General features: G+C 44.5%; 1 protein-coding gene across 1 annotated transcript in view; it reads right to left on the reverse strand.

The window, feature by feature from the left end:
* Window positions 1-27,583, reverse strand: part of PAPPA (pappalysin 1) — a 284,791-nt gene that overhangs the window by 206,825 nt on the left and 50,383 nt on the right. Inside the window, exons 3-5 of the mRNA XM_061604307.1 lie at window positions 18,772-18,917; window positions 9,704-9,997; window positions 7,108-7,300 (exon numbers count right to left, since the gene is read on the reverse strand). Coding sequence (XP_061460291.1) covers window positions 7,108-7,300; window positions 9,704-9,997; window positions 18,772-18,917 — 633 coding nt within the window. The remainder of the gene's footprint in view (window positions 1-7,107; window positions 7,301-9,703; window positions 9,998-18,771; window positions 18,918-27,583) is intronic.

Raw genomic sequence — 27,583 nt, forward strand, 5'->3', positions numbered from 1 at the left:
TTGACTGTTCCAAGGGTTCCTGAGCAACTGGACCGACCAGGCTTCGGACCACTTGGAAGAACCTCCTGGGACAGCACTCTGCAGACGCAATAGAGGCAGTAAAGAAAGCCTTCTTTTCTGTCCTTATTGCCACTTGGTAGGCAGTTACTGCTGCTCTAACTTGTGTCCGGACACTTGCTTGTTTAAGGAATCACTTTTCCATTCAAACCATGGGTGCTTCTTGTGCACGCGCAACTTCAAAAAGAAGAGGAAGAACATCCCTTTCACTGCTTTGGCAGCCCAGGTTCCCTTCATGTCCCCTACAGATATACGGGCATTTGCAAGGGAAATTAAAGCCAGCCAGCCTGCTAAGTGAGCAGCCGAGGGCTTCCCAATCATCTCTTTAAATCAAGAAATCTGTACGGCACAAATCATTGCCATTATAGAAGGATTAAAGAGATAGGCGATCGATGGAACGGCGGAAATGACGGCTGCCTCAGTGATGAGGAGCTGCTTGGCGAGAGAGAGAAATATGCAGGGCTCTCTTGGCCAAACGGGACCTCGTGGTCTCTCCCATTAACAATATCTGCCTGCATCAGTCCGGTGCATATTGCAAATCAATGGCTAGGAATAACAAGATTAAAAAGGGTGCTTTGATGCTGCCAGGAAATGAATGGGTCTTTTTTCCCCTTTCTCTTTCTGCTCTCTTCTCTTATTTAAAACTAGGAAAATGCCACCATTTTGTGTGTGTGTGTGTGTGTGTGTGAGAGAGAGAGAGAGAGAGAGATGGTGGTGCAGTTGGCTCATTTTTTATTCTGCATTTAACACTCTTAAAGCTCCCTGCCCTGTTGACACAGGAAGATGTATGACTTCACTTGCTTCAGAATGTAGGGCTGTAGCCAACTAAGCTCTACTCAGAGTAGACCCATTGAAATGAGTGGATCTAAATTACTCATGTCCATTTGTTTCAATGGGTCTACTCTGAGTAGGATTAGCATTGGCTACAACCTGTGGTAAACCAGCCCTGCTGTTAGGGTTCCCAGGTCAGAAGCATCCCAAATTAGGGCAGGCCCTAGTGATGTCATGGAGTGGGACCTAGTGATGTCATAGCGGCAGGTTTGAGTGATGTCATGGGGCAGGCCCAAGTAGTGTCATGGGGTGAGCCCAAATGATATCATTAAGCATGATACATTAAGTGTCAACCACAGTTGCTTGGAACATACAATTCAAACAAAAACATTTGTCTGATTGGAAATTAAGATAGAAATCTTAGCTAAAAGACGGAGCCTGGGTAGGGAACATTTAATCTAGCCAATTCACTTCTGGTAAAAAGGATTTAAGTGCCCTCAGGCCAGGCCAGTGACCAGAAGGGTGTTGTAGGAAGAAAGGAGCCTAGTGTTGTGGAGATGTTAGATGGGACCACTCAGGATGCCCCTGAAGGCTGCCATTCTAAACATACTTACTAAAGGACTAAGACTCACAGAATTCAACAGTGCTTACATCTCAATAGATATGGTTTGGATTGTGATGTTGGTAAAGCTTGACTAGGGATCCTCTGCAAAGATATCAATATCCAAGCAGGGTTGGCGACCCTCTGCCTGGAATGTCCTGCTCCTACCTTTTAACATGGCTGCTCCAAACTTCTTTACAGATTTGACTCTTCACTTCAGAAAGAGGCCTGAGAAATGAATAAGAGTAAGAAGATTCTGTACTCTTTTCTGTCTCCCCTGTGGGCTGCTATAAACTCACTTTGACAGCCAACCCAATTCCAGTGAGTAATAACTGACAGAGAAAACACACATTGTTTGGTCTACCTTCACAGGCAGCAGCTTGGGAACAACAACAACTGCAGCCATGCTGCCCAGTATGTGAATTCTCTTTTACCACTATTGGGCAAGAAACAAACTGTCATGCAACCAACAAGGTGCATCTTCAGTGGGTTTAAGGGGGTTGAGTGGAGTGCATGGAACCACTGTTGTTGCTTCTATGGATGTAAGGGAGTGAGATTAAAGGTAAACAAAATGCAAATAGAAAAGAAACAGAAAAGACAGTGATGATTTCCTAAATGCAATACCATACCAACCACAAGATTCCTATGAGTAAGGCAGAAAACTCAGCATCCCACAACAAGTCAGGATTCCTAACCAAAAACCAAAGCTAAAAAAATCCTGGCAGGAAAATTTAAACTTGTATGACTTCTGCACACAAGAGAGAAAAAGACTGAAAGCTATATACTTAACCAATTTATGAGATTTTCAGATAAGCAGGAAGAAAAAAGTTTTCTGACCTTGCAATGGGGTCTAGCTACTGCCTTGTTAATCACAACCCTGACTTCACATATTGGCTACAAACCTGAAAGCGCAGGGTTAGAGCAGCCAGCTATGAACTCATTTTACAGAAGTTGCCGGGGGGGGAGTGGTCGATGTTTTGGTGTGTATCTCGTGAACTAGACCACCTAGAAACTTTAAAAAAAATGAAATCTGAGAGTCCAGAGATGCAAGTGACTCACCTGGAGACCCAGAGAGGACCCCCAAAAAATGGAGTCTCCGGGCAACCCTACCTGCTATGTTTGGGGACCCTCTGGGTCATTTTGGATAGTGGGGCCCTGGACGTCTGCTCTGAAATCCTGCCCTAATGCAACCACATCATGTAGGGAAACATGTATAGTTCATGGCCTTTCTTGTGTGGTATGGGGCATCCCTGAACGCTCTGTTTCATTAAGTGTGCTGCAGCACTGACTTCTCAGTAAGCTTACTTAGCAGGCCAAGTTCACATAGTATTCTACGCTTTGCAAGACATATCATGCTACCCGCTCAGTGCTTTAATACAGGGCTGGAGAACCTCATGCCCAGGGTGACAAATGTGGCCCTCCAGGCCTCTGTATCTGGCTCTCGGAATTTGCTCCAGGCCACATGCCTTGCTGGCCCTGCTTCGTCCCTTGAATGTTTTCGCCTGGCTGGAATGCATGCCTTTAATTCTGATCATTCCCTTCTGGGCAGCCTTCCCAGGATCGCATGCCGATGGTGGGTGGGGCCAAAAGCAAAGTGGGTGGAGCAAGGTATGTAAATTTTCCTTTTGTACAGCAGCTTAGTTTCTACAACCACCCCCTCTCTATCCTCCATCCAGGAAAACAAGAGGCATTATTACAGTCCAAGGACGCATTCCAGCCAGGGCAAACAGTCAAGGAGGAGATGAAGTAAGACTGGTGTGGGGCATTTCTTAGGAGAGTCCCATGGGCTGTAGAGACAGGGCTGAAGAGCCATATTTGGGGTCCAGGCCTCAGTTTCCCCACCACTGTCTTAGATTGATGATAAGGCCGCAGGATCCAACCAAAAGATCAATTATTGATTCAAAACAAGAGTTGGAACAATTCCCCTCTTCTGCCCTCAAAAAAAAAGTAAAGTAAAGAAAAGTCACAGTAAGATTTATTTATCCTAGGCTTGAGGAACGGACAAAATGATGACATAACTCCTGGACAATGTCTCCTTAGATATCCAGAAGTTATGCCAACACCATACTGCCGAAACCCCAACTGGAGGGTTTGTCAAAGAAATCTAGCATTGACTTAAGATATGATAACTCTGTTATGAAATCCTAGATCGAACAGGCTGGCCATCGTGTGTTGCTTAAGTACCAACCGGCCATGAGTTATTAAAAACATACTGATTGACGTTGAAGACATATGTCAGAGAGATGATATATTGTTACATAACAATTAACCTTGTATGAGTATGTTTTTAATAGGCAGATGGGATTTATTTAACATACAATAACTGCTTTATGAAATATAAATTAAATACATATTGTGAGAACTTAATTTACCCTTTTTAGAAAGAAAGAGATTATAATGATGGCAGTGACAAAGGTATGGAAAACAAAGGGTCAGTTCAGACATTCAACGAAGTTCTGCTCAGAGTAGACCCATTGAAATTAACGGACATGATTAGCTTTTGTCTATTCATTTCAGTGGGCCTACTATGAATAGGACTTAGTTAGATTCAAGCCAATGTATCTAAGCAAGTCACGGCCATCAGTGTTAATGGGTCTACTCTAAGTAGGATTAAAACTGGATACAGTTTAAAGCCTTTTGCTTTTGTGGTTCCAGCCATTTGCTTGAGAATCCACTGGGTGATCATGGATGTTAAGAACATAAGAAGAGTCTGCTGGATGAGGACAAAAGCTCTAGATGACTAGATGTCATCTGGACTAGATGTCCAACATCCTGTTCTCACAGTGGCCAGCCAATTGCCCCTGGGAAATCCCAAGCAGGGCCATATATTTGTCTAATCCTATTTTCAAGCCATCCACGTTGGTGGCCATCACTGCTTCTTGTGGGAGTCAATGACATAGTTTAACTATGCACTGTGTGAAGGCATTGGGATGGACCTTATGAAAGGGTCACCAACATGGCACCTATGGGCACCAGAGTGCCCACGAGTACCTTCTTTGGTGCCCGTGAAATGTCTTAGTGAATATCCCCTCAAAAATCCACATCAGCCTCTCCTACACTGAACACCCCCAAAATGTGCCCCACAGTTCAGTGAATGCCAGGATGGGAAACTTCCCCTCCCATCTGTTCTGGGCAAAGGAAAAGTGCAAAGAGGTCCTATCTATGGGCAAGCATGACAGTAGCTGATGCAGGCACCTTTCTACTAATTGATAGAGTGGCTGATGGGTGAGGGGGGCATACCTATACCATTTTCTCCCTCTTTGTTCTGCTCTTTTAGATATTCTAGCCGTTATGACATTCCCTCCCCCCAACAGCTGCCATTTTGCAACTGGTGCCCACGGCACTTACTCAAAACTCCAGTATGCCCACTGACCATCCCCCCAGATGTGACATACAAGCTTCATAAAGGTTGACCCAAAGAGGATGGTGGTTATCTGAGTGATCAGCTTCAGCACTCCCAGAAGGATCAAATGAGATCATGGTGCACCCATCCATACTGCCTCCAGTCTCCTCACTCCCATTTCAAGGGCTGTCATTTCAGCAGACATAGTTCCAAAGGAACGATCAGGAACTTAAAGGGAGCTCCTGATTGTCTTTCACAAACGGAGCTTGCTGACAGCAATGGCTTTGCAAGCACTGACAACGACGGCAGTGTTTGTCAGGGCACCAGGCTTTGCAAGCGCTAATAAGTGGCTGATTGCCTGTAAAGCATTGTGCCTTTGTCCCATCAACGTTGGGCCATGGAGGTGAAGGATCTGGGTTTCTCTCAGTTTCTCTTTTTTCTAATCTGAAGTTTAGTTCTCCACATTTCCACACCAGTTTGCAATTTTAAAAAAAATCCTCAGGAAGATTAATCAACCTTTCAGTGCAATTTCGCTGAATAGACACAATTTTGCCAAGCAATTTCCTCTAATTTTTATGCACACTCTACCTTAGTATATGCATTTTTGTACATATTACTAGGCTGGAGAACTTCACCGCAAAATTCGGAGATGTGCAAATTTTATTCTTGCGTTGTTTGGGAAAGTGTGAGTTAGGCAGGTTTGCCTTTAAATCCAAGCTGAATCGAATTTCGCCTGCATCCCTAGCTGAGAACAGATCCAGTTTTCCATCCCTGACAGAAAGTCTAGCCTTTGGGTCGTGGGTTGGATTGAATGGTCTTCCGATACTCTGACTGTATGTGCCTCAACGTGTTCAGCACCTGCTCATTAGTGAAGAGGAAACTTCTGCCCCTCTCTTAATGCTGCTGAAAATACTTGCATGGGTGGGATGACTTCCAGAGAGGGAGTCATATTTGTCAATTGCAGTTAAAAACAACACAAATACCCTTTGGTCAGTCCAGCAATGTTTGGAAGATGCGAGACAAGAGATGTGCCCAAATTTTCATTTTATTCCTTGGGGGAGTGGAACTTTCACAAAACCCTCCCGAAAAACAACTGTGCGTGTGGGGAGGGGGATTCTCCGAAATGTTCAAGTGTTAGTTGCGGTTTACGTTACTCAAATGTACAAGTTTTTCTTTGCTTAAAAAGAAAAACTCCTAAAAAGCCCTGCACCACTTACAGATGCGAAACTTTCTTGCTGCAGCTTCCTGCTCGCCACACATCCTGGCCTTAGGAGGGCTGCCACTTCACGACCCATTTTTGCACCACTCCCAAGGCATTCCCAGAAGTGCGGCCAGCAAGGAAGCAGCACAAGGTTATTTCCGCAACTGCCTGCTGGCTGCACTTTCTGGTAAAACCCCGTAAGACAGGGGTGGGGGGATCTGGATTCATCTGACTGGTCAGATCCTGACTGCCCCATCTCCTGTGGGCTGCTGACCTGTTGATAACCTGACATGACCCTGACATCAGTTGAAGTGTTTTCCTTTGCCTATACAGTTTGAAATCAAATCACATGAGCACAGGCCCAGAGGTTTGCTGGCACCACCAATCAGCGGCACCTGCAAACCCTGCTTTTGGCAGAGAGTCATGTCTTTACCTGCCCCCCACACCTGATGTCATATCACACAGTGGTGGCTCCATGTCAGTGGCACACTGAAATCCACTCCTGGTTGTAGTCCAAACTTTCAAGGAGGTGTTCAAGGTGCTGAAACCTCTTCCCAAAATAGGTTCAGGACCTGGGACAGCTCCTTGAAAGTTCAAACTAAAACCTAGAGTGGATTCCACTGCCCAGACAGCCAGTGTGGTGTAATGGTTAGGGTGTTTGACTACGACTTGGGAGACCAGGATTCAAGTCCCCATTCAGCCATGAAGCTCACTGGGTGTCCTTGTCTCCCAGTCCCAGCCTAACCTACCTCATAGGGTTGTAGTAAGGATAAAATGGGGAGGGGAGTACCACATACACCACCTTGAGCTGTTCATAGGAAAGGTGGGATATAAATGTAACAAACAAATATATTGGCAAGTGTAGGGCAGGTAGGCAGAGATTGGAGGAAGACAGCCTCATGGGCCAAATTAGGACCCTTCCCCCAGGGCCTTATTAGACCTGGGGTAGATAAATTTCCCTCCCCCTCAAACAAACAGAAAAAAACTCATCTGAAGAAAGGAGGAGGATTTTGGCCCAGTTTTAGATGAGCCTCCCATATCTTAACCAAAAGGCCTAATCACTTCCACACTACCATTTGCCATCCCCGCCTTTCAAAGCCAGGTAAACAGGTATGCGTCACCCCTCCTGCTCACCTTTCAAAGAAGTGCCTGTCTATGGGGGGAAACCACTCCAGGGTGACTGAGGTCCCTGTCCGGTCCACGATCTGTGGCGTGATGGCGATGGGGGCAGGCTTCTTGGCAGGCTGCCAGCTCTGGTACACGAGGTCCAGGTAGCAGTGCATTCTTGCCACCTGGTTGGGCGTGAAGGAGTTGGTGCAGTCATCATCTGGGGTGGGGGGCGGTTCCATCACACACACAAAAGAGAGGAGAAAGGGGGGAAAGAGTTACAATGCTGCAAATGTGAGTTACGAAAACTCGTAAGGGAAGTTTTGAGTTACGAAACTCTACAAAGTTTTGAGTTGCGAAAAAAAAGTTACAATGCTGCAAATGTGGTTGCCCTATAAGCTCCCCTGGCTGACACTACGAGCTGTGTCGGCACTCCTGGATGAACAGCCAACCAGTAGCGACTCGTGTGGTAGGGTGGAGGTTTCCTTCCGACACTGGCATTACTGCAACCTATCTGGATGAAGGTGGGGCTGGACAGGGCAGTGGTGAGATTTGGGGTTCCTGGACACATTGGAAGGATGAATGGATTGGCTCTCCCAGTGTGCCTGCTCAGCCCAATCTCGTTGCTGCCCATTCCTACTCTGCCCAGTCAGTGTCAGGAAGGTGGCTCCGCCCCACTACAGAAGCTGCTGCTGCTGCATCTGACCAAGCAAAGGTGCCAAGCACTCCTCACATTTTGAGGAAAATCTTCCAAATGCTTCATGGAATTCATGTTTAGGTTATCATAGAATAGTAAGGTTGGAAAGGGCTTATAAGGCCATCAAGTCCAACCCCCTGCTTAAGGCAGGAATCCAACTTAAAATATACCAACAGGTAGCTGTCCAGCTGCCTCTTGAATGCCTCCGCTGTTGGAGAGCCCACCACCTCCCGAGGTCATTGGTTCCATTATTGTACTGCTCTAACAGTTAGGAAGTTTTTCCTGATGTTCAGTCAAAATCTGGCTTCCTGTAAGTAGAGCCTATTATTCCATGTCCTGCACTCTAGGATGATTGAGAAGAGATCCTGCCCCTCATCTGTGTGGCAACCTTTCAAGTACTTGAAGAGTGCTCAATATCTCTCCTCAGTCTTCTCTTCTCAAGGCTAAGCATGCCCAGTTCTTTCAGTCTCTCCTCATAGTGCTTTGTTTCCAGTCACCTGATCACCTTTGTTGCCTTGTACCAAATGAGTCTTGCTTCAAAGTTTCTCAGCTGAAGGAAGGAAAGATGGAAGGAGGGGAACAAGAACCCAAAGTGGACCACAAGGTTTATCTGTCTTTCATCTTCACCACCTTGTGGTTTGGAAGAGAAATTTCACAGCCAAATCAGATGCTACCTAAGCCATTCTTTTAAACAAAGGGTGGGGAACCTGTGGTTCTCCAGATGTTGTTGGACTCCCATCAGCTCCAAGCAGGCAAGGCCAATTGTCAGGGATGATGATGGATGATGACGCAAGCCCAGCATAACCTTGAAGACTGCAGGTTCCCTATCCCTGATTTAAATCCACACCTGCTCCATCACACATAATGTGAGACTGGAGGGTCCAATTGTCCACTCAAAAGAAGCATTCGGATGATAGGAGGGAAACCTTCCCTATAATCACCATTTTGATTCCCATAGCCTTGTCCACCCCCACACACATACATTTCTCTCAGCCAAGTTCATCTGTAGTATTGGGGTTTGGATGTGGAGAAAAATGGGGGTGGGGTGGACAGACTGCTAGATGAAGAGGGAGTTTATAACCCTTCACCCATGCTTCCCTTTGTTCCAAAAATGAGAGAATCCCTCATTCAAGCTTTCTACAGGGCTGAATTCAGACAGACTGGCATCATCCAGAACATGTAATCATCAGTATAACTGTTCTAAAATCCAAAGCCTAAGCAAAATGTTGGTAGACTCTAAGAGCCAGTCCTATGCTAGGAATCTGCAAATCTGTCACTTCCGATTTCTCTCAGTTTCTCATTTTCCAATCTTAAATTCAGGTCTACCCATCAGCTTGCAATATTTTTTTGTAAGTCCTCCTGAAAATTGATCAGCATTGTAGTGCAAAATTCTCCTAGTATACTCAAATTTTGTATGCGGCTTCTCCTAATATAATACATTTCTGTATGTTATTATCAGTAATATATGCATTTTTATGCATGCTTTATCCTTTTTATACACACTGGAGAACTGCAATGCAGAATCTGAAGGACGGCTGCTTCAGCTTGCGTATCGTTTTGAAATAGCTTTGCTTTTAAATGCAAACTGAACTGAATTTCTCCCCCATCCCTTTCCCATATCCTATGCTTACTCAGAATTAACTCTGATTGTTTCCAGTGGAGATTACTCCCCAGTAAATGTGTATGGAACACATGTGCAACCGATATATTTAATGCCCAGCTGGTCAGATAAAAAGAAAATTCCACTTGCTCTGTGTTTCTCTGTGCTGAAGTTAGATGAACTGGCATCAACCTAAACATTAAACCTTTCATTATTGCTGCAAAATCTGAACCCCGAACAAGAGATCTGTGTGATTCTAAAGCTTGCTATCAACTTTTTTTTAAAAAAAAGACCAACTCTAAAAGCAAACTAGGAGGGCAGGGTACCTGTGTAGCTCATAAAGTTGTTGTATGGAGTGTTTTGGAAGCTACGGAAGCCACACATATCATTCCCAGGGTCTGGATCACCACAGATCTTGTTTTTCGGTGCTGGGTTCGTGTCATGGCAGAGGTCACCGGTCTCGAAGGAAGGTTCCGTTTCCATGCATGGATCACTGCAGGAGAGGATCTCGGAGATTCCTCGGAAGACATGGTAGAGCCCCAGACTGTGCCCTATTTCATGGATCATCGTATGGGTGTGTCCTGCTATGCCATAGAAAGAAGGATTCAGCACGATTCCCCCTGTCGAGAAAATGAAAGATGGACAGCTGTTTTCACATTCTTACATCCAGAAACATAATGGGCTGCATCCAACTGTCTATGTTTGCTAGCACAAGTGGACAGGGAGAATTGCACCCCGAATGTTGCACAGCAGAGGAATCCAACACAAAATGCGCAGCAGCAGAAACTTGTTGTCCAACAGATTGTGCAGTCTATCATGCCACAAAGTTACCAGCAACCTGCTTATGCATTATCTTGCACAAAACATTTCGTCAGCGGAACAAGTAAATAAATAACTTAGCACTGCATTTGATACAACCCCATGTGTCCAGGGCAAAAAAGATGGCAGAGGGAGCAATGGCTAGTGGCCACTGGGACTGGAAGGCAGGGAGGCCAGCGTTAGCTGCAGCCAGAATCAATGACAGGCAGAGCCACCCACTGATGGGTTGTAAGTAAGAAGGCAGGCAGGTGGGGGCCAGCTGAGGGCAGTCTGAGGTGGGTGGGGCAGTGCCTCCTTTGCCCTAATAGTCCAGACTCCACAAAGTGGAGGGGCTTCAAGTTTCCCCTCATGGGACAAACTGCACATTTGCAGGAGGTTTATTGTTGATGAAATAGTATTTAGCACTGTGGGATTCAAATGTCTTGAACAATAATCAATGCATTTAAAAAAGCAGACACAGTATTTTATCAGGGACTAGAAAACATAGACTGTCCAGATTAGGGATGGGTGATGTCCATTTCAGTTCTTCTCGGTTTCCTAGTCAAATTCAGTCCCCCACATTTCTAATGTCAGTTTGCATTTTTAAAAAGGACTAGTGAAAATTCATCAGCGGTTTGGACTTCCGGGAAGGGTGACTTCGCTTGTGCCTGCTTTTGAGACGGGCTCCCGCCTCAAAAGAAGCTTATTCAGATATAAATCAGTCAGAACATTTTTTTTTGACTGATGAAATTTCTCCCGGGCAGGGAGAAACGTAGAGATCAACTTCAAAAGCCTGTTTTTGTTGGGAGGACTGGATTTCATTAATTTATGAGAAAAGGTCCAGCCAGCAATGCCGGATGGACTTCCAAACAAGCTCTATCTGATTAATGCGATACGTTTATCTTTTCTTCAAAGAGAAAACGGACTAACAGGCAAGCACCCTTCTTTCTATTCTTTTTTTTACTTGGTTTAAATTGTTGCAGCAAAAAGAGATTTGTCAAATGAATCAGCTTTAAAGAACTTCTGGGTGAGCTATAACTCTTCTCTGTTATTCACGAAATTAACAGCTTATCTCTGTTTCTATTGCAAAAAGCTGTCCTGGAAGTGCATTCTAAAGATATAAACAGAAGAGGGATTTCTATTCCGAGGAACATTATATTGTCTGGGACTATTCTCTTTTTGGTCTATTTTATTTTGACGAATCTGCTTCTTCACGACGCCACTAACTGTTTTGATGCTGGGAACTAAATTTGTTTTGTGTTCTTGAACATAGAGAGATAAGGCAGGCTGCTCTGTTTATACTGTGATGTCATCAAGCCTGGAATATTAACCCAATTGTTGCTGAAATAAGAAGTGGTTCTTCTTTATTTTTGTTTTGTTTTGTTTTCGTGGTTTTAAAAATGGCAATCAAGAAAGTGGCTGAGAATCTGGAAGTAATTATGTTTCAGAAAATAATGGATGAGATTGAGATAACGAAACAAACCCTGCGACAGGGCAGTAAGGAGCTGAAAATTGAACTGAGCAAAATGACGCAGGAGCTTAAAGAAATAGGGGATCCTGTGAGAGAGGAGAATGAGATCAGAGATGAGAAAAGAAAAAATAAAGGGAAGATACAAGCCCTGGAGATTGGAACAAATGTGGAATTGGAAAAAGATCTGGAGTTTATGGATATTAGAAATAAAATCTACTGTTTGGAATTTAACGTTATCTCTGAAGAAATTAATGAAGATATTAGAGATAAAGTTATCAGTGGCTTGGATAATCTTCTGGACTGGAATGACGTGATGGAGCTTGATATAGAGAAAATCTATGGAATTAACTGCAGCCATGTGACAATGGAAAAACTCTCAAGAGATGAGCCAGTGCATTTTGTAAAAAAGAAGAACACAGATATGACTTTACAGCAATATTTCAGCAACTTATTCAGAATTGATGGCAAGAAAATATTTGGGATAGAGGAAATTCCCATCAGACTCTTATTATATGACTATGGCTATGACAGCAAGATTATTATGGAATACTGATAATGGAAGATTGGACACTGAAATTACTGGACTTAACAGGACTATTGAAGATGGAAGATGGAATTAATATGGATAATGGAATAATGGCTATTGAAATTATTGGACCTAACAGATTTTGATGAGATGGATTAATCGATATGTTTATTTGGACTATGGTTATGACAATAAGATTATTATTATTATTAACGAGATGGATTAATCGACATGTTTATTTGGAGAAAAATTGATAGATATATTTCTTAAAGAATTGAAACCTCTCTTTGACTTTTTGTGGAAAGAATAAAGTAATGTTTATGAGATTTGATGATTAATTAAGATAACTACTGGAGGAAAGTGATTTTATAATATAATTTAAGAGACAGGATTGTTATATATTGTAGACCTACAACTGATTTGATCTGCGACAAATGGGAAGTCAACATTTTATTTTTTTGTTTAATCATTTTTGTTTTGTTTTGTTTCTTGTCTTTGAATGTTTTATGATTTTGTTTTGTATGTTTTATGAAAATTTGAATAAAAATTATTGTAAAAAAAAAAGAAAATTCATCAGCGGTTTAGTGCAACTTTCTGCTGAGGTACACATCTTCCTGTGCAACTGTGCCTACACACACATTTTTGCAAAGCAGTGTCCCCTAACATAATACACTTTTGCATACTATTTTCACTTATTTATGCATCTGTATAGTATATGCATAGTATATGCACTTCTGCACACATTACTTCACTGGAGAACTGCATCGGCAAGTTCAGGGAAGTGCACATTTCAAAAGACAGCTGTGGTTTTGGTTCTTGTGTTGTTTGGGACACTGCAAATAAGGTAGGCTCACCTATAAATGTGAACTGATTCGAATTTCTCCCCCATCCCTAGTCCAGAAGGTGTATGCGAGTTGGAAACTCCAGGCAAACTGGAATGCTCCCTGAAAATCTTTGGAAAACACAGAGAGTTCCATAGCAGAAGAACAGGGCTGCCTCCCTTTCTCCTGGAGGGATAGAGTCTGAAACCTGCTACAACAGCATCTGCTTCAGATTGCTTTTGGGTGTGGGGCTTCATTGGCAAAGTGGCCTCAGCTGTGCTTTTCTCCTTGGTGGCTGTCAATGTTTGCTGATTTGCTTGCCCTATCCCTTTGGGCCCAATCTGCACCACTGTTGAGAGGCAGAGGGTAAGGAAAGTGGAGGATGCCACTCTGTTTTCTTGTCCCTTTGGAAAGAGCCACAGCATGGGGGTACAGCATCTGCCTTGCATACTGACGGTCCCAGGTATGATTCCCAGCATCTTCAAGGTAGGGTTGAGAGACACTCCTGCCTGAAACTGGGGACATCTGCTGCCAGCCAGTGTAGGCCATACTGGGCTTAGATGGACGAATGGTCTGACTTGGTATAGGACAGCTCCCTGTGCCCCACTGCTTATACTCTTGGAGGGGGCAGCTGAAAAGCTAGCAAACACCAAGTTGTAGTAGAAGGGCCAGGGAACTCTGATGGTCAACAGTGGGTGCCTAGCTGGAGGGTGGGCCCTGGAGGGTGCTTGATGATGCTCCTCTTCTGGTGCTGCCCCTGGACACTGGACACTGGATGATTAGCAGTAAGAGAGCATCCACATTGCTTATTTTGCCACAAGATCATCTCACAGCATCCCCCTCCATCGCTATAGATACTGTAAAAAATACTCCCTAAGTGAGGAGATCAAAATCACAATACAGGTTGGCTCGACTTCATCAGGGCTTAAGGCAACTGGTGCAGGTTGCTCGATTTTCTTTCCTTTTCATTTTTTGCGTGGAGGTTATGTATTATTTTTCATGGCTGTCAAGAGTCTAAAACAACCACAGTCTCCCCACCAAAAAGAGAGCTCCCTCACCCAGATGATCTATATTCCAAAGCTAAGATCTGGGCAACGGAGCATTGTTTCATTTCATTTTTGTTATTAAATACATATTGGATTTATGGAATGAAAAAGAGTATAGAAAGATTAAGCAGAAAGTTCTTGCCGAAGGAGAAAAAGCAAGGGCTGTTAAAACAGGAAATTAATTTCTTCTCCTCCTTCCGCTTTTTCTTTTGGGTGAGTCAACTTAACTGTCCACTGATTTTGTTTTATTATTTGCATGACTTTTAAACTCACTTTTGATGGAGGAGGGGGGGAATCTCACACTTTAGGCAATGCTCTCCAACAAGGAACTGAATCCAAGGTGCTAAAAGATGTTGCTTTCGGCCGTTAAAAGGTTAGTTGAAAAAGAAAGGAGAGTCAACATAACAAGCCCTAACAAAGACCTACGACTGGTCCAGCAGGAGGTGCTGCAGGAGAGTAGTTAGTCTGCGAAGCCAGACTAACCCATTCTCAACTCATCTGGGTCTGTGGTTGCTCCCAAGTCTTCTTGATCTCCATCCCTTTATCAAGCTCCTCTCTCCCTCTCTCCCTCTCCCCCTCTCCCCTAGCACTGTCTATTCAGCTGGGACGGTGGCCACCCAGGGTCCTCCTCATCTCTTGATTAGGAATATTGGAGAATATTATTATATTCAAGAATGGAAATCAGTTCAGTATGATCAGCATGCATTCACATCATCACTGTTGTTTGTTTTCAAGTCTGCAGATGTGAATGCTTTTGTTTTTACATTGCTCTGACATTTCCATTGCATTGAAATGAATGCAAGCTCTGTAACGCTTTGTCACTTACGTCACTTATGTTAAATCGCAGACTAGCGGGGCGGAAGGCAAGGAGGCTGAAAAGTGGTGGAGCCTGAGCCAATGAGAGGCAGAGCCAACCGATTCTGTCCCCATCCTCCTCCTTTGTGAATTATACAAAGGCAACACTAAGGAGGAGGGCCCTGACAGCCAATGCCACCCCTTTGACTGGCTGTAAGGAAGGAAGCAGGCAGGTGTAGGGCTGGCCGAAGCCAGACTGAGATTGGTGGGGCAGTGCCCCATTTGCCCTAATGGACCAGCAGCCTCCACTGGCAGACAGTGAGACATAACATAGTATAACATACTAATACTAACATAGTATTTGGTGGAAACCATACTGCAGAGGAATGGAAACAGCGTTGATCGCAACAAATACAAGTTGGAATAGACTATGCTATCTTCTTACATCCCTGCTCCTGATAGCTGCATACCAGTTCTTTGGCTCTCTCATTCCTTTGTTAAGCTCCTCTCTCTCTGTATGTATGTACAAAATGCCTTCTGCAGAGTCAGGCCACTGGTTCAACAAGCTCAGCATTGCCTATTACGCTGGAGCAGTGGGATCCCAAGATCTCAGGAAAAGGTCTTCCTCATCTGCTATCTGATGCTTTTGACTGGCGATGCCAGGGATTGGGTGTGGGGCCTTAGCAAGAAAACCATGTTCTCTCATCACAGGTTCAATCCCCAGCATCACTAGCTCCTCCCATCATCTTTGATCATTAGCCACGTTAGCTGGGGCTGATGGCACTTGGGGCCCAACCATATCTGGGGAATGGCTGCCATGCTCCCCTTCCAATATCTTTCTCTAAGGGAAGCCACCCTCAGCTTTTTCAATCGCTCCCCCTGTAGCATAGTGGTTAGAGCAGCCTTTCCCAACCAGTGTGCCTCCAGATGTTGTTGGACCACAATTCCCATCTTTCCTGACCATTTGCAATGCTGTCTGAGGCTGATGGGAGTTGTGGTCCAACAACATCTGGAGGTTGGGAAAGGCTGGGTTAGAGTGTTGGGCCAGGACTTGGGAGACCAGGGCTCAAATCCCTGCTTGGCCATGAAGCTCACTGGGTGACCTTGGACCAGTCACTGCCTCTCAGGCTACCCTACCTCACAGGATTGTTGAGGATAAAATGGGGAAAGCGAGCACTATGTACACCACCATTAGTGATGGAAAGATATGTCAATGTCAGTCCCCTCAGTTTCTCATTTTACCAATCTTAAATTCAGTTCTTCACATTTCTGCAGCAATTTGCAATTTAAAAAAAAATCCTCATGAAAATTATCTAGCATTTTAGTGTGAATTTCTCCTAATGAACACATTTTTGTGTGTATTTTTGACTAATGTACATGTTTTTCCAAGCCATTTCTCACTGTATAATGCATTTCTGTATGCTATTTTGACTCATATATTCAATTTTATGGACCCTTTCCTCTGCCATATGCATTTTTGCAAACACTGTTAGGTTGGCAAACTACATAGCAAAATTTGAGTAAGTGCGAATTTCGAGGAATGGCTGTGTTTCAGTTCTCATGTTGTTTTGGAAACTGCAAATTTGATAGATTTGGCTTGTAATGTGAACTGAACCGAAATCCTCATCCATCCCTAGATATAGCCTATTGCGTTGAAGCTCATTCTGTATAGAAGAGATGGGAAACTTTGTGCCCTTCCAGAAATTCTTGCCCATCTCAGCACCATAGACCCTCTTTGGAGAACCTTGTACACTCCTTGAAGGGAAGGTAGGATATAAATGTAATCAGTTACAATGACAACAAAAAAGGTAAAGGTGTCCTCGCACTCATAGTGCGAGTCGTTTCCGACCCTTAGGGTGACGTCTTGCGATGTTTACTAAGCAGACCGTATATATGGGGTGGGGTTGCCAGTTCCTTCCCTGGCCTTTCTTTACCCCCCAGCATATGCCGGGTACTCATTTTACCAACCACGGATGGATAGAAGGCTGAGTGGACCTCGACCCCTTTTACCGGAGATTCAACTTCCTCCTTCCGTTGGAATCGAACTCCGGCTGTGAGCAGAGCTTCGGCTGCGTTTCCGCTGCTTACCACTCTGCGCCACGGATAATAGTGATCAGAAGGACTTATTTGTATCCTCCTCCATGCTGTCATCTTGACATTCTTTCCCTATCTGGCCTTGGCCATCAGCAGTGACACCATGATCTCTGCCTGTCTGGGTGGACAAGGGAGTTTTAACCTACAGGCATGGATGCTGCATGGTAGACCTGACAAATCATGAGCCAGCTGTAGCAAGTGAAGATTCCTGGATATTCCTCCTCCACCCCCCCTCAAAGCACCCATCATAATGACACCCCATTATCACACAGTGTCGTTCCCTGAACCTTTGGAGAGAGTGAGAAAAAAGGGCGGCTGCCAAAAGGCCCTTTGCAGGGGGTGAGCTTTCTTCACCCCTCCAAATTTCCTTCCCCCCTCCAAATTTTGATCCCCCTAAAAATTGTCTAAACCCACTCTTCCGCTGTTTCTCCATCTGTAAGCAACTCCATTGTGCAACTCATTAGGGCATTCCAAATAGCCAGATTGCATTACCTGCAGTGGTGGCTGGTGCCCATTGGGACTGGCGGGGCGGAAGGCAGGGAGCCCAACAGTAGGTGGAGCCAGAGCCAATGACAGGCAGAGCCAACTAATCCTAGTTTTGTTCCCATCTCTCCTCCCAGCTGAGTTCTACAACAGGCAACGCTGAGACTAAAGAGGAGGAAGCTGACAGCCAGGGCAATTGCTTGGTCTGGTTGTAACTAAGAAGGGTGGCCGAGGGCAGTCTAAGGTTGGCAGGGCCAATGCCATATTGACTTAAATGGATTAGCTTCCACTGATTAGTTTTATCAGGATGAAGCTGAGACCGTAAAGTTGTATTCAAAATGGACCCACTGAAATGAATAGACCTACGCTAGTCATGTCCCTTAACTTCAATGGGTCTACTCTGAGCAGTACTAGCATCGAATACAACCCATAGTTTAGCCGAGGGTGTGCTTTCTCACCTACTTCCAGCTTCTACCCCTAGCCATCAGTCCATGGCTACACATGATTGGCTACTCCCACCTCACAGCCTTATGTATGATGGCTCACAAGGGACTATTTGGGCAAGGAAATTTAATTGCCTGCATTCTGAGCAACAGTGCTGCGGTTAATAAATCACAGTGCTGCATCTCTCTTTCCCACCCATTTCAAGAACCTGTGTTCCCCTCCTCCTGCTCAAAAACCTTTGCAAATGGAGAGGATGCCCTCCAAAGCAACTTCACGGAGGGGGGAAAGAGGTGAAATATTTTTGGCTTGACATCATTGGAGAAATACCATAATATGCTTTGGGTTTATAATCTAATATTTTCCTGGTTGTAAGCCAGGAAGCTAGAAATGGTGAATATTTGTGTTGTTTTGATTTGTCATTTCTTTTTCTTTTTTCCTTTTTAAATTCCCTGGGCTATTTAAGGCTATGACTGGAAATGATAAGAAATCAGAACAAAGGTTAACAGCATCCTGTCCCTTCCTCCTTCGATGAAACAAGAAGACTCTCCCTCCTCAAGACTTGCCTCTTGACTATCCTTCTGGATACCAGCTGCTGGGAATCACAAATGGGGAGAGTGCTATTGCACTCAGGTTCTGCTTGTGGGCTTCCCAAGGGCATCTGATTGGCCACAGTGAGAATATCTGATGCTCCTTTTTGTGATGCCCTCCTTAGCTAATCTTCTGAGAGATCTTCAGAGGCAACGCACCTCCTTTGAATGCTTCTGAATACCAGTTGTTGGGAATTATAGGTGGGGAGAGGGCTGTTGCACTCAGGCTCTACTCACGGACTTCCGCCTGGGGCATCTAATTGGTCACTGTGAGAACAATGGATCAGATGGGCCTTTGGCCTGATGCACCAGGGCTCCTTACAACTTACCCAAGTGTACCAAAGCTTCCTTGTCCCACGGCCAGGTAGCCATGCCTGCCAACTCTTCTTCAGAGGAGTTCGCAAAGAAGATGTTGAGATGTGTTGAGCCATCCAGCTTGAGCCTGTTCTTAAGTTCTTTGACGTCTAAGTATGCTCTGCAGCAGAAAGAAAGAAAAGAGAACCCCATGTAAATGGGAGGCAGGGATGGAAAGATCTGTCGGTCTCAATTCTCCCAGTTTCCTCAACTTTCCAACCTTAAATTCAGTCCTCTACATTTCTGCAGCAAGTTGTGATTTAATAAAAAAAAAAATCCTCATGAGAATTCTCCAGCATTTTAGTGTGACTCTCTCCTAGCAAACACATTTTTGTAGTCATATGAGCCTGCCCGGGCCCTGAGATCCTCAGGAGAGGCCCTTCTCTCAATACCTACGTCCTCACAAGCACGACTAGTGGAGATGTGAGATAGGGCCTTTTCAGTGGCTGCCCCGAGGCTTTGGAACTCCCTTCCTAGGGAAGCAAGAATGGCCCATTCCTTGCAGTCCTTCCGTCGGCAAGCAAAGACTTTTTTATTTCAACAAGCCTTTGGAACTGACAGCTGTTAAGGACAGGTCTTGAAGGGTGCTGCATTGCTGTTGCCTAACTGTATTATTTTGAACTGAGTTTGAATTATTTTAACTGTATGTATGAATGGTTTTAATACTGTAAATTGTTTAATTTGATTTTAATCTAGAGTTTTGTATGTTTTTAATTATATGTGTGCTTTTATCTGGAAGCCGCCGTGAGTTCCAGCTTTGGAAAAAGGGCGGGGTAAAAATAATGATAATAAATAAATAAATAAATTTTTGACTAAGGTCATATTTTTGCAAGCAAGCAATTTCTCATCATACAATGCATTTTTAAGTGATTTTCACTCATTTATTCATTTTTATGCGCACTGTCCCCAAACATATAAATCTTTGTATGCATTGTCAAACTACAGTGCAAAATTCAAACAAGTATGAATTTCAAAGGATGGTTGTGTTTCATTTCCCACATTGGTTTGGAAAGTGCAAATTTGATAGATTCGGCTTGAAATGCAAACTAAATCGAATTTCTCACCCATCCCTAATGTGAGGTGACCCCCCAAGAGCGACAAAAAGTTCCTAATGCAAGCTAACATCTGAACACGTATCGGGATGACATGGAATTGTTGGACCTTCTCCCCATTTTTTTCCATTGAGAAGATCTAGTGACTGAAGGGTGCACTTTCACCCAGCAACTAAAAGATTATCTGTAGACCAGCCGCAGTGTCAACTCAAATCTGATTTTTTTTTAAAAAAACCCCACACCTTCACACTGAACGCTAGCCTACCAGGACAAAGACTTATCCCTGACATGCTATTTTTCTATGTGTAGGGATATTTTTTTAAAAAAAGGATGGCGGATAATTCAGTCATTTGAATCCATACCCATACTCTGAAATGGTACAACCCACACCTAGCATGTCTTTCCCATGAGCCTGCTCTGATTTGATGTGACTATAGGAGGGACCAGGGCTACTGTGTAATTAATTACAGCCCTGCCCACAGCAGCTTGGAGGAAGTGAACTATTTCTCATTGCATATGGACTGTTTCATTTCAGACTGCAACTGGGGACTCAACTCGCTGAATGATTTGAAAAACTGCCTTCTCATAAAGGGACTCAGCTATTGGGGACCCCATCCAAGCTCAGTCCAAGAGCTAGCAGACTGTCCAGATCCTCATAGCCCCTTCCAGATATCCTGCGAATGCACAGAGGGGATGGAATTAGGATCATGTGCACTGTTCCCAACTCGTCCTGACCTCCACAGGCTCATCTAAAAGTCTGAATAGAGTGGATGTGTGCCAGCTTTATCTGCATTGCGGAAATTTTGCAAAACACACCCTTCTCAGCTAAGTGGGCAGAGTTCACATGTGTACCGTTGTATGCATGTGGACAGGGGCGGCTGGCGGCCACTGAGACCGATGGACTCTGGTGCATGTGGACTTTGTTTAGGACAGCCTTTGCCAACCTAGTACCCTCCAGATGGGCTACAAATCCCATCAGCCTCAGCCATTATATGCTCTGGGATGACACTATATTGGAGGGACATTAGGGGAAGTCAAAACAGTGGCTTATCACTGTTTGGAACATTACTGATGCCCACTGTTTCTAGGTAAACTTGCTGAGGGCCCTCACTAACAGAGGAGGGGGTCTCCAGGTAGCTTGGTGCTGAGGGCCCTCTAAAACCTGGAGATGGTCCTGGCCCACAGTCTTCTCTTACTAGCTCTGCATAGTCATCCCAGAACACCCACAATGACCTAATGTGGGGGTGGGAACCTCAGGCCCGGAGCTGAATGCAGCCCTCCAGACCTCTTTATCTAGCCCTCAGACCTCTCCCCAAGACACATCCCCTTCAATGACCCTTCTTCACTCCCAACTGGCTTTGCCTGGCTGAAATCTCTTCTTGAACTCTGATAACACCTCTTACTTTCCTGGATGGCAGATAGAGGAAGGTGTTTGAGTGTGTGTCAAAACTAAGGTCAAGTGTACATTCCTTGCTCCACCCACTTTTGCACCTGGCCCCACCCACCCCTGGCTGGGGATGGGATCCACTGGCCAGTGCCACTTCAAAAGCATTCCGTCAACCTAACAGGCAGCATTGATTTGAGTTTGTCTGCTATCCACTGCTTTTACTGTTCTGATTTTCTCTCTCAAAAATATCAATATTAATGTTTTGAAAGAAGCTATATGTTGAAAGGAAAGCAGCTTCATGTTCTCTTCCTCCAGTATTAGCTTGCTTTCTCCCCACTTGGAGCTTGGATTATTTGAGTGGAGGGGTGATTGCAGAGAGGGGGGGGGTAACCCAGAAGGCTTCTTACCCTTGCCCTAATGTAACAATACATTGGGGGCATTGTGGGAAATTAAAATAGTGGCTTGCCATCAGGTACTAACCCTATGACCCTGGGCAGATGCCCAAAGTAGGCTCTATCAGGACACCGTGCCCATGTGCTGAGGGAACCATGCCATAGGCACAAACCCCCAATTCACCTCCTTCAACACATTTATCGCTAGTCTGGAAAGGGCTCCGCTCTTTTGGGCTGCCTGCATCCCATCTCCCCCTCTGCTGCTAAGGGCTTTGCGTTTAGGATGAAAAAGAAAAACAACAGCAAAAACCCATTACTATTTCCGCATCGCCCGCATCCCCGCTCAGTGAAAAATCCATCCCCCATTGAACATGAAAATTCAACACAATAGCCCAAAGGTAATAAATGTGTATCTGAGCCCTTTTATTTTCGTAGGGACACTGTGTTTGAAAACCTGAAGCAGAAGTGAAACCAAGACTCAAATTATGGGGAGTGGGGGAGAGAGATGGGGGGAAGGGGAGGCCACTCTCATGCCTTGGGAGACAGCCCCCTTAGCAGCTGCTTTTAGAAGGCTACAGGGAGGGTGATTTGGCTAAGTTTGGAGGGAGGGGGCACAGTCCCTGGATTTTATTAAGGCTCCCTTTATTAAGGATCTCCTTATAGTTATTAAGGACCTCAAAACATGTATTATTGTTGCTATTAATTATTGACAATTATTACTAATTAGTAACACACTGAGTGAAACACACATCCGGAAAGTCAGTGAAAGGTGGACGCATTTTAAGGAAAGAAAAAGGGAGGCAGGTGGTGGAGTGAAATCAAGAGGAAAGTTGACGTTGAAGCTGATCTTATGAGCACAAGGACATCAACTCTTGATGGCTCATTAGCAACGCAGACAGTCACCTCATGGGAAAAAAAACTGAGGGTATCAAATACTCCAGCTTAGACTCATCTTTAGCATGCATCCCTGACAGGAGCCCGGCCGACTCTCACAATGAGCTGCTGCTCATTTCCATCAATTATTATTATTATGATTATGATTATCATCATCATCATTAGTTGCTTGCCCCATAAGGAGTCTCCAAGCGAACTTAACACAATTATAAAAGCATAAAAGAAAATCTCCGTTGTCTTTTCGATGGGCTCCTTCTGGGAGGAAGGGTGGGATATAAAATAAATAAAATACTAAAGATGTTTCAACAAGCTTTCTAAATGGAGATCTTATATCCCAATTGCTATCTGCATTGAATATGAATTGGCTGTGGGTGGGTGCTTTTGTTCAAAATGCACACAAACACACAAGTATATACGCACTATAATATATATGTTTGTTGCTGCTTTTTGAAAATGTTTTATATGCGCAATTGTTGTAATTTATTTATATATTGAACTGTTATACACATACAGAGAGAGAGAGAGAGAGAATATCACTTCATGATGCCTCATGGGGAGTGATTCATAAATGAAATAAAACAGTATTAGTAGTAGAATCATCAGAAGAACAATAATTACAATAAAAACTATACAATAACCCATGAAATAGACCCCCCCAAAATCAGCAAAAACTTTAGCAGCAAAAACAGATAATCAATGAACATCAAAAATCACCCTAATATAATCCATCCTATGCCTGGGAGAAGAGATATATTTTTACCAGGGGGCAAAAGGGTGTTAATGATGGTGCCAGGCGGGCCTCCCTGTGGAGTCCATTCCATAACTAGAGAGCCACAACTGAAAAGGCTCTCTCCCTTGTTGCCACCCTCTAAAACTCAACCCACGGCTTCATCAGGTAGGGCTGGGAATGTCCCCCTATCTGTTGCTGGTCAGTGTTGGCAATACTGACTTAGATGGGCCAGTGGCCTGACTCGGTAAAAGGCAGTTTCTTCTGTTCCTATGGAGGTGTCCATTGCACCATTGTGCAATTTTGCAAATTAAGCAAAAACAAAGGGGAAGAATAAAACAAAACGTTATTTTACAATTCTAGCAGTTCCGTTTGCCCAGATGGGAAAAGAAAAGAAAAAAGAAAAAACCCAAACTATTCATTCAGAATCTGATACCAAAGCAGATTTTGTCCCACCGAGATGAAACTATGCTGAAAATCCAGAAATGCAAAATTTGGGTTGAAATCTGGGCCCAACAAATTCCATATTTAAGCCTCCCTAGGATAGCATGCTGTGCAATTCAATGGAGTCTCCAAAAGCTAGGGTTCCTTCTCCCCATTTTTGGTTTGTCTGTGATGGGGCAATGGAAAAACAAAGAGGGCAGCACTCTCTCGGCCAAAAATTCTCTGAGGATCAGAAACGTTTGGCTCCATCCATCCATCTCTCTCTCTCTTTCTCTGCAAGCTGTGCGTGTGCTTTTGCCTGTTACACGTGGTGCTCTCATGAACCGATTGCTCCTCTGTTCCGCTGAGCTGGGTTCCTCGAATTCTTGGTGAAAAATTCCATTCCCAGAAGGAAGGAGGCTACGGGAGCTGGCTTGGGACCAAAGGCTTCCAGTCGTCCCCCAAGGACTCGCCAATGGAAAACAGGCTTGCGTTTCCACAATAGCATTGTCGTTTTCCCGCCACCCCTTCCCCCCTGCCTCTCGCTGAAGTCAGTGCTTCCAACATAGCTCTAGGTTGGGTCTCCCCAAGCCCCCCCTTGCTGAGTCATGGAGAAAAGCCAGCTCCTCAGGGACATTTATTGGGGAGGGGGTGTTCCTGAACGTTTATCCCGAGACCAGCAGTCACAGATATGCCCTGAAGGATGCAGCTCTGTGGCCATTAACACACTTCTCATGTTCCCTCTCCACACACAGACACGTTGTGTGAGAATCACACAGGTTTGTCCCACAGGTATTTGAACACACACAAAAAACCCTATAAGGAATGAAAGGACAGAGATGCTTTCCTGAGCTCTCCCCATTTGAAAGCCTTGCCCGTGCTGTGGCTTACCTCCACAGCTTCATAACCAGATGCTGGCACATGCGAACAACAAAAAAAGGAGTCTGCTTGATCAGGTCCATTTCTCCCAGCATGGAAAGTTCAATTTCTCCCAACATCCAGCTTACCATTGTGGCCATTGGCAATCAGATGGCTCTACAAGTCCTTCGGGCAGGCACAACAGCAACAGGACGTTGTCTAGCACCTCAGGCACGTAGGCCCAACAAGGCCCTCCAGGCATCTTTGTCTGGCCCTCAGGATTCTCCCAATCCACACCCCCTCTGTGGCTACACCATTTCTGTCTAACTGCACTGGCTTGGCTTTGTGCCCTTCCCAAGTGTTTTTGCCTGGCTGAAATGTGCCCTTTAACTCTGATCATGCCTCTTGCTTGTCCAGATGGAGGACAAAGAGTGGTGTGCAAACATGCGCAGAAACTAGCTTGCTCTACAAAGACAAAGTTTACTTTCATTGCTCTGCCCACTTTTGCCTCTGGCCCCGTGTCCACTCCTGCCATGTGGCCCCTAGGAGATTACCCAGAAAGGAATGCAGGCCTTGGGTTGAAAAATGTCCCCCCTTTCCCCCCCACAGGAAAGATCTGTCAATTTCAATTCTCTGTTTCTCATTTTTTTAATCTTAAATTCAATTCTCCACATTTCTGCAGCAATTCCCCCCCAAAGAAGACACCTTCATGAAAATTCTCCAGGATTTCAGTGTGAATTTCTCCTAATAAACACATTTCTGTAAGCAGTGTTGACTAATGTATATATTTTTGCAAGCAGTGCCTCATCATATAATTCATTTGTGCATGATATTTTCACATATATCCATTTTTATGCACTCGTTCCCCTAACATATGCAATTTTGTAAACATTGGGTGGTTGGCAAACTCCATTGCAAAATTCAAACAAGTGTGAATTTTGAAGGACACCTGTGTTTCAGTTTTCAAATTGTTTCAGAAAGTACACTCTTGATAGATCTGGCTTGAACTGAATCAAATTTCTCGCTTACCTACACCGCACATACACACGTCTTCTCTAATGCCTTGATCCACTTCAGGCTCATCTACATGGTGGTTTACTGTATTTTTGGTGCTACTCACATCTCCTTTTAATTCACATGGTTTACATGACGTTACTCGCAAACAGAAGCTGTCACACTGATTCCCCCCTGTAAATCTGTACTAACCCAATCCACTGATAATACAAAAAGTGAAGGAAAAGCTATCTCCAGACACTTTGCTCTGATGCTTTTAGGTGGGTATGTCAATCATTCCCCTCTCCATGCCTACTATCTCCTCCTCCCTTCTTTCATTTTGTTACCTGTCAACTGACAAGCAACTTTCAGTTGCTCTCCTCCATTCTGCTGGCCTTTTTTATGCTGCTGCAAATGCTGCTGTTATTTTTCTTCCCCCCCCAACTTGTGCGCAAAAGCAGAATACTGCTCAAAGAAAGATTTGTATGTCAGCTGTATCGTACCAGTGAAAATACAAATAATCACACTTCTGGGTTGGTTTGTTTTTTAAAAAAAGTAACCTACTCAGCTGGTAGAACAAACTGAGCATGCTCGGTTGTCAAGCAATCAGAGGGAGTGGAAATATTAAATTAGAGGGTATGGACATCAGGAAACTGCATGATTGATCCTTCCCCTCAGTGTGAATAGAAAACACTGTGCTTGCTGCTGGCATTGCGTCCTTACTGTAAATAGAAAACTGAGGTAAAAACAGTGTCTTTATCCCATGTGGATCAGCCCTTTATAGGATTTATCTTTGTGAGGGCCTCTATCAACAGTGTGGAACTTTTGGCCTGCAGGTCTGATTAGGCTCACCAGACCTCTCCATTTGACTAACCCTCAAAGCCAAATCACCTACTACCTGTGACATCACATAACTGACAGGTGGGCTGCACTGCCCACCTGTCAACTTTGGTCAGTAGGGGTGGGGGGAGATAAGGATCTAGTCATCCAGTGGCATGACTACTGGATCCAGTGGCACATCCCTCACCTTTATCATCGGCCTATGCATCTGATTTTATTATGGCAGGCTGTTTTGACAACTGTTATGTTCAAAAAAATAAAAAAGTGAAATAAATACATGTTAAGCATGTGAGATGGGCAGGGTACAGCATTTGGAGCATTTTTTTTTAAAAAAAGGTGCATAAAATGGGACATGATAGAAGTTTATAAAATGCTGCGTGACAGAGAAATCATATATAACTAAAATCCAGGTTTATTCAAGGACGCTGTGTGGTAGAAGATTTCCGGACAGACACACAAACACAGGAGACGTCATTACATCCAGACAGACCATTGGTCTGTCAAGCTCAGTATTGTCTACTGAGCTCTCCAGGATTTCAGACAGGGAGCCTCTCCCAGCCCTACCTGGAGATGTCTTTGGGGGATTGAACCTGGGACCTCCTGCATGCAAAGCAGATGCTCTGCCACTGAGCTATAGCATTTCCTGTAAAAGTAAAGCAAGATTCTAGTCCTAATGATTCTAAATAAATGGATGATTAAACTAAGAACATAGGAAACTGCCTTACGTCAAGTCCGACCATTGGTTCATCTAGTTCGGCACTGGCAATGCTGACTGACAGCATCTCCCCAGTGTTTCAGGCAACAAGACATTCCCAGCGCTACTTGCAGATGCTGGGGATTGAACCTGGGTCCTTCTGCGTGCAAAGCAGATGCTCAGCCACAGAGCTTCTAATGTGATGGCTGTCGTCTTTGCCGTCCTAGCATTGAATAGCTGCTGGTGGGACCCCTCAAGCCCCTCCCTTTCCCCAGTGCAATCTGCAAGCCGTGCATAGTTTTCTCAAGGTTATTTGGGTTCCATGATGGTGGAGGTAATGTCAGTCCCATGGGCTGGTGCCAAAATGAACCAAAGATGCCAGACTCGAGGGCTGCCAAAGTCGCATTTCAGTGCCATGAGTGCACTCCTGGAAGAGGATCAAAGCCTTTCCAGCTGTCATTAGAATATTTCCTTGAGGCATCTCTTTGGTAAGCTTCATGCCTGAACCTCGACAATCCGACACAGCA

This window comes from Rhineura floridana, chromosome 20 (assembly GCF_030035675.1).
Source record: "Rhineura floridana isolate rRhiFlo1 chromosome 20, rRhiFlo1.hap2, whole genome shotgun sequence".
NCBI classification, from domain to species: domain Eukaryota; kingdom Metazoa; phylum Chordata; class Lepidosauria; order Squamata; family Rhineuridae; genus Rhineura; species Rhineura floridana.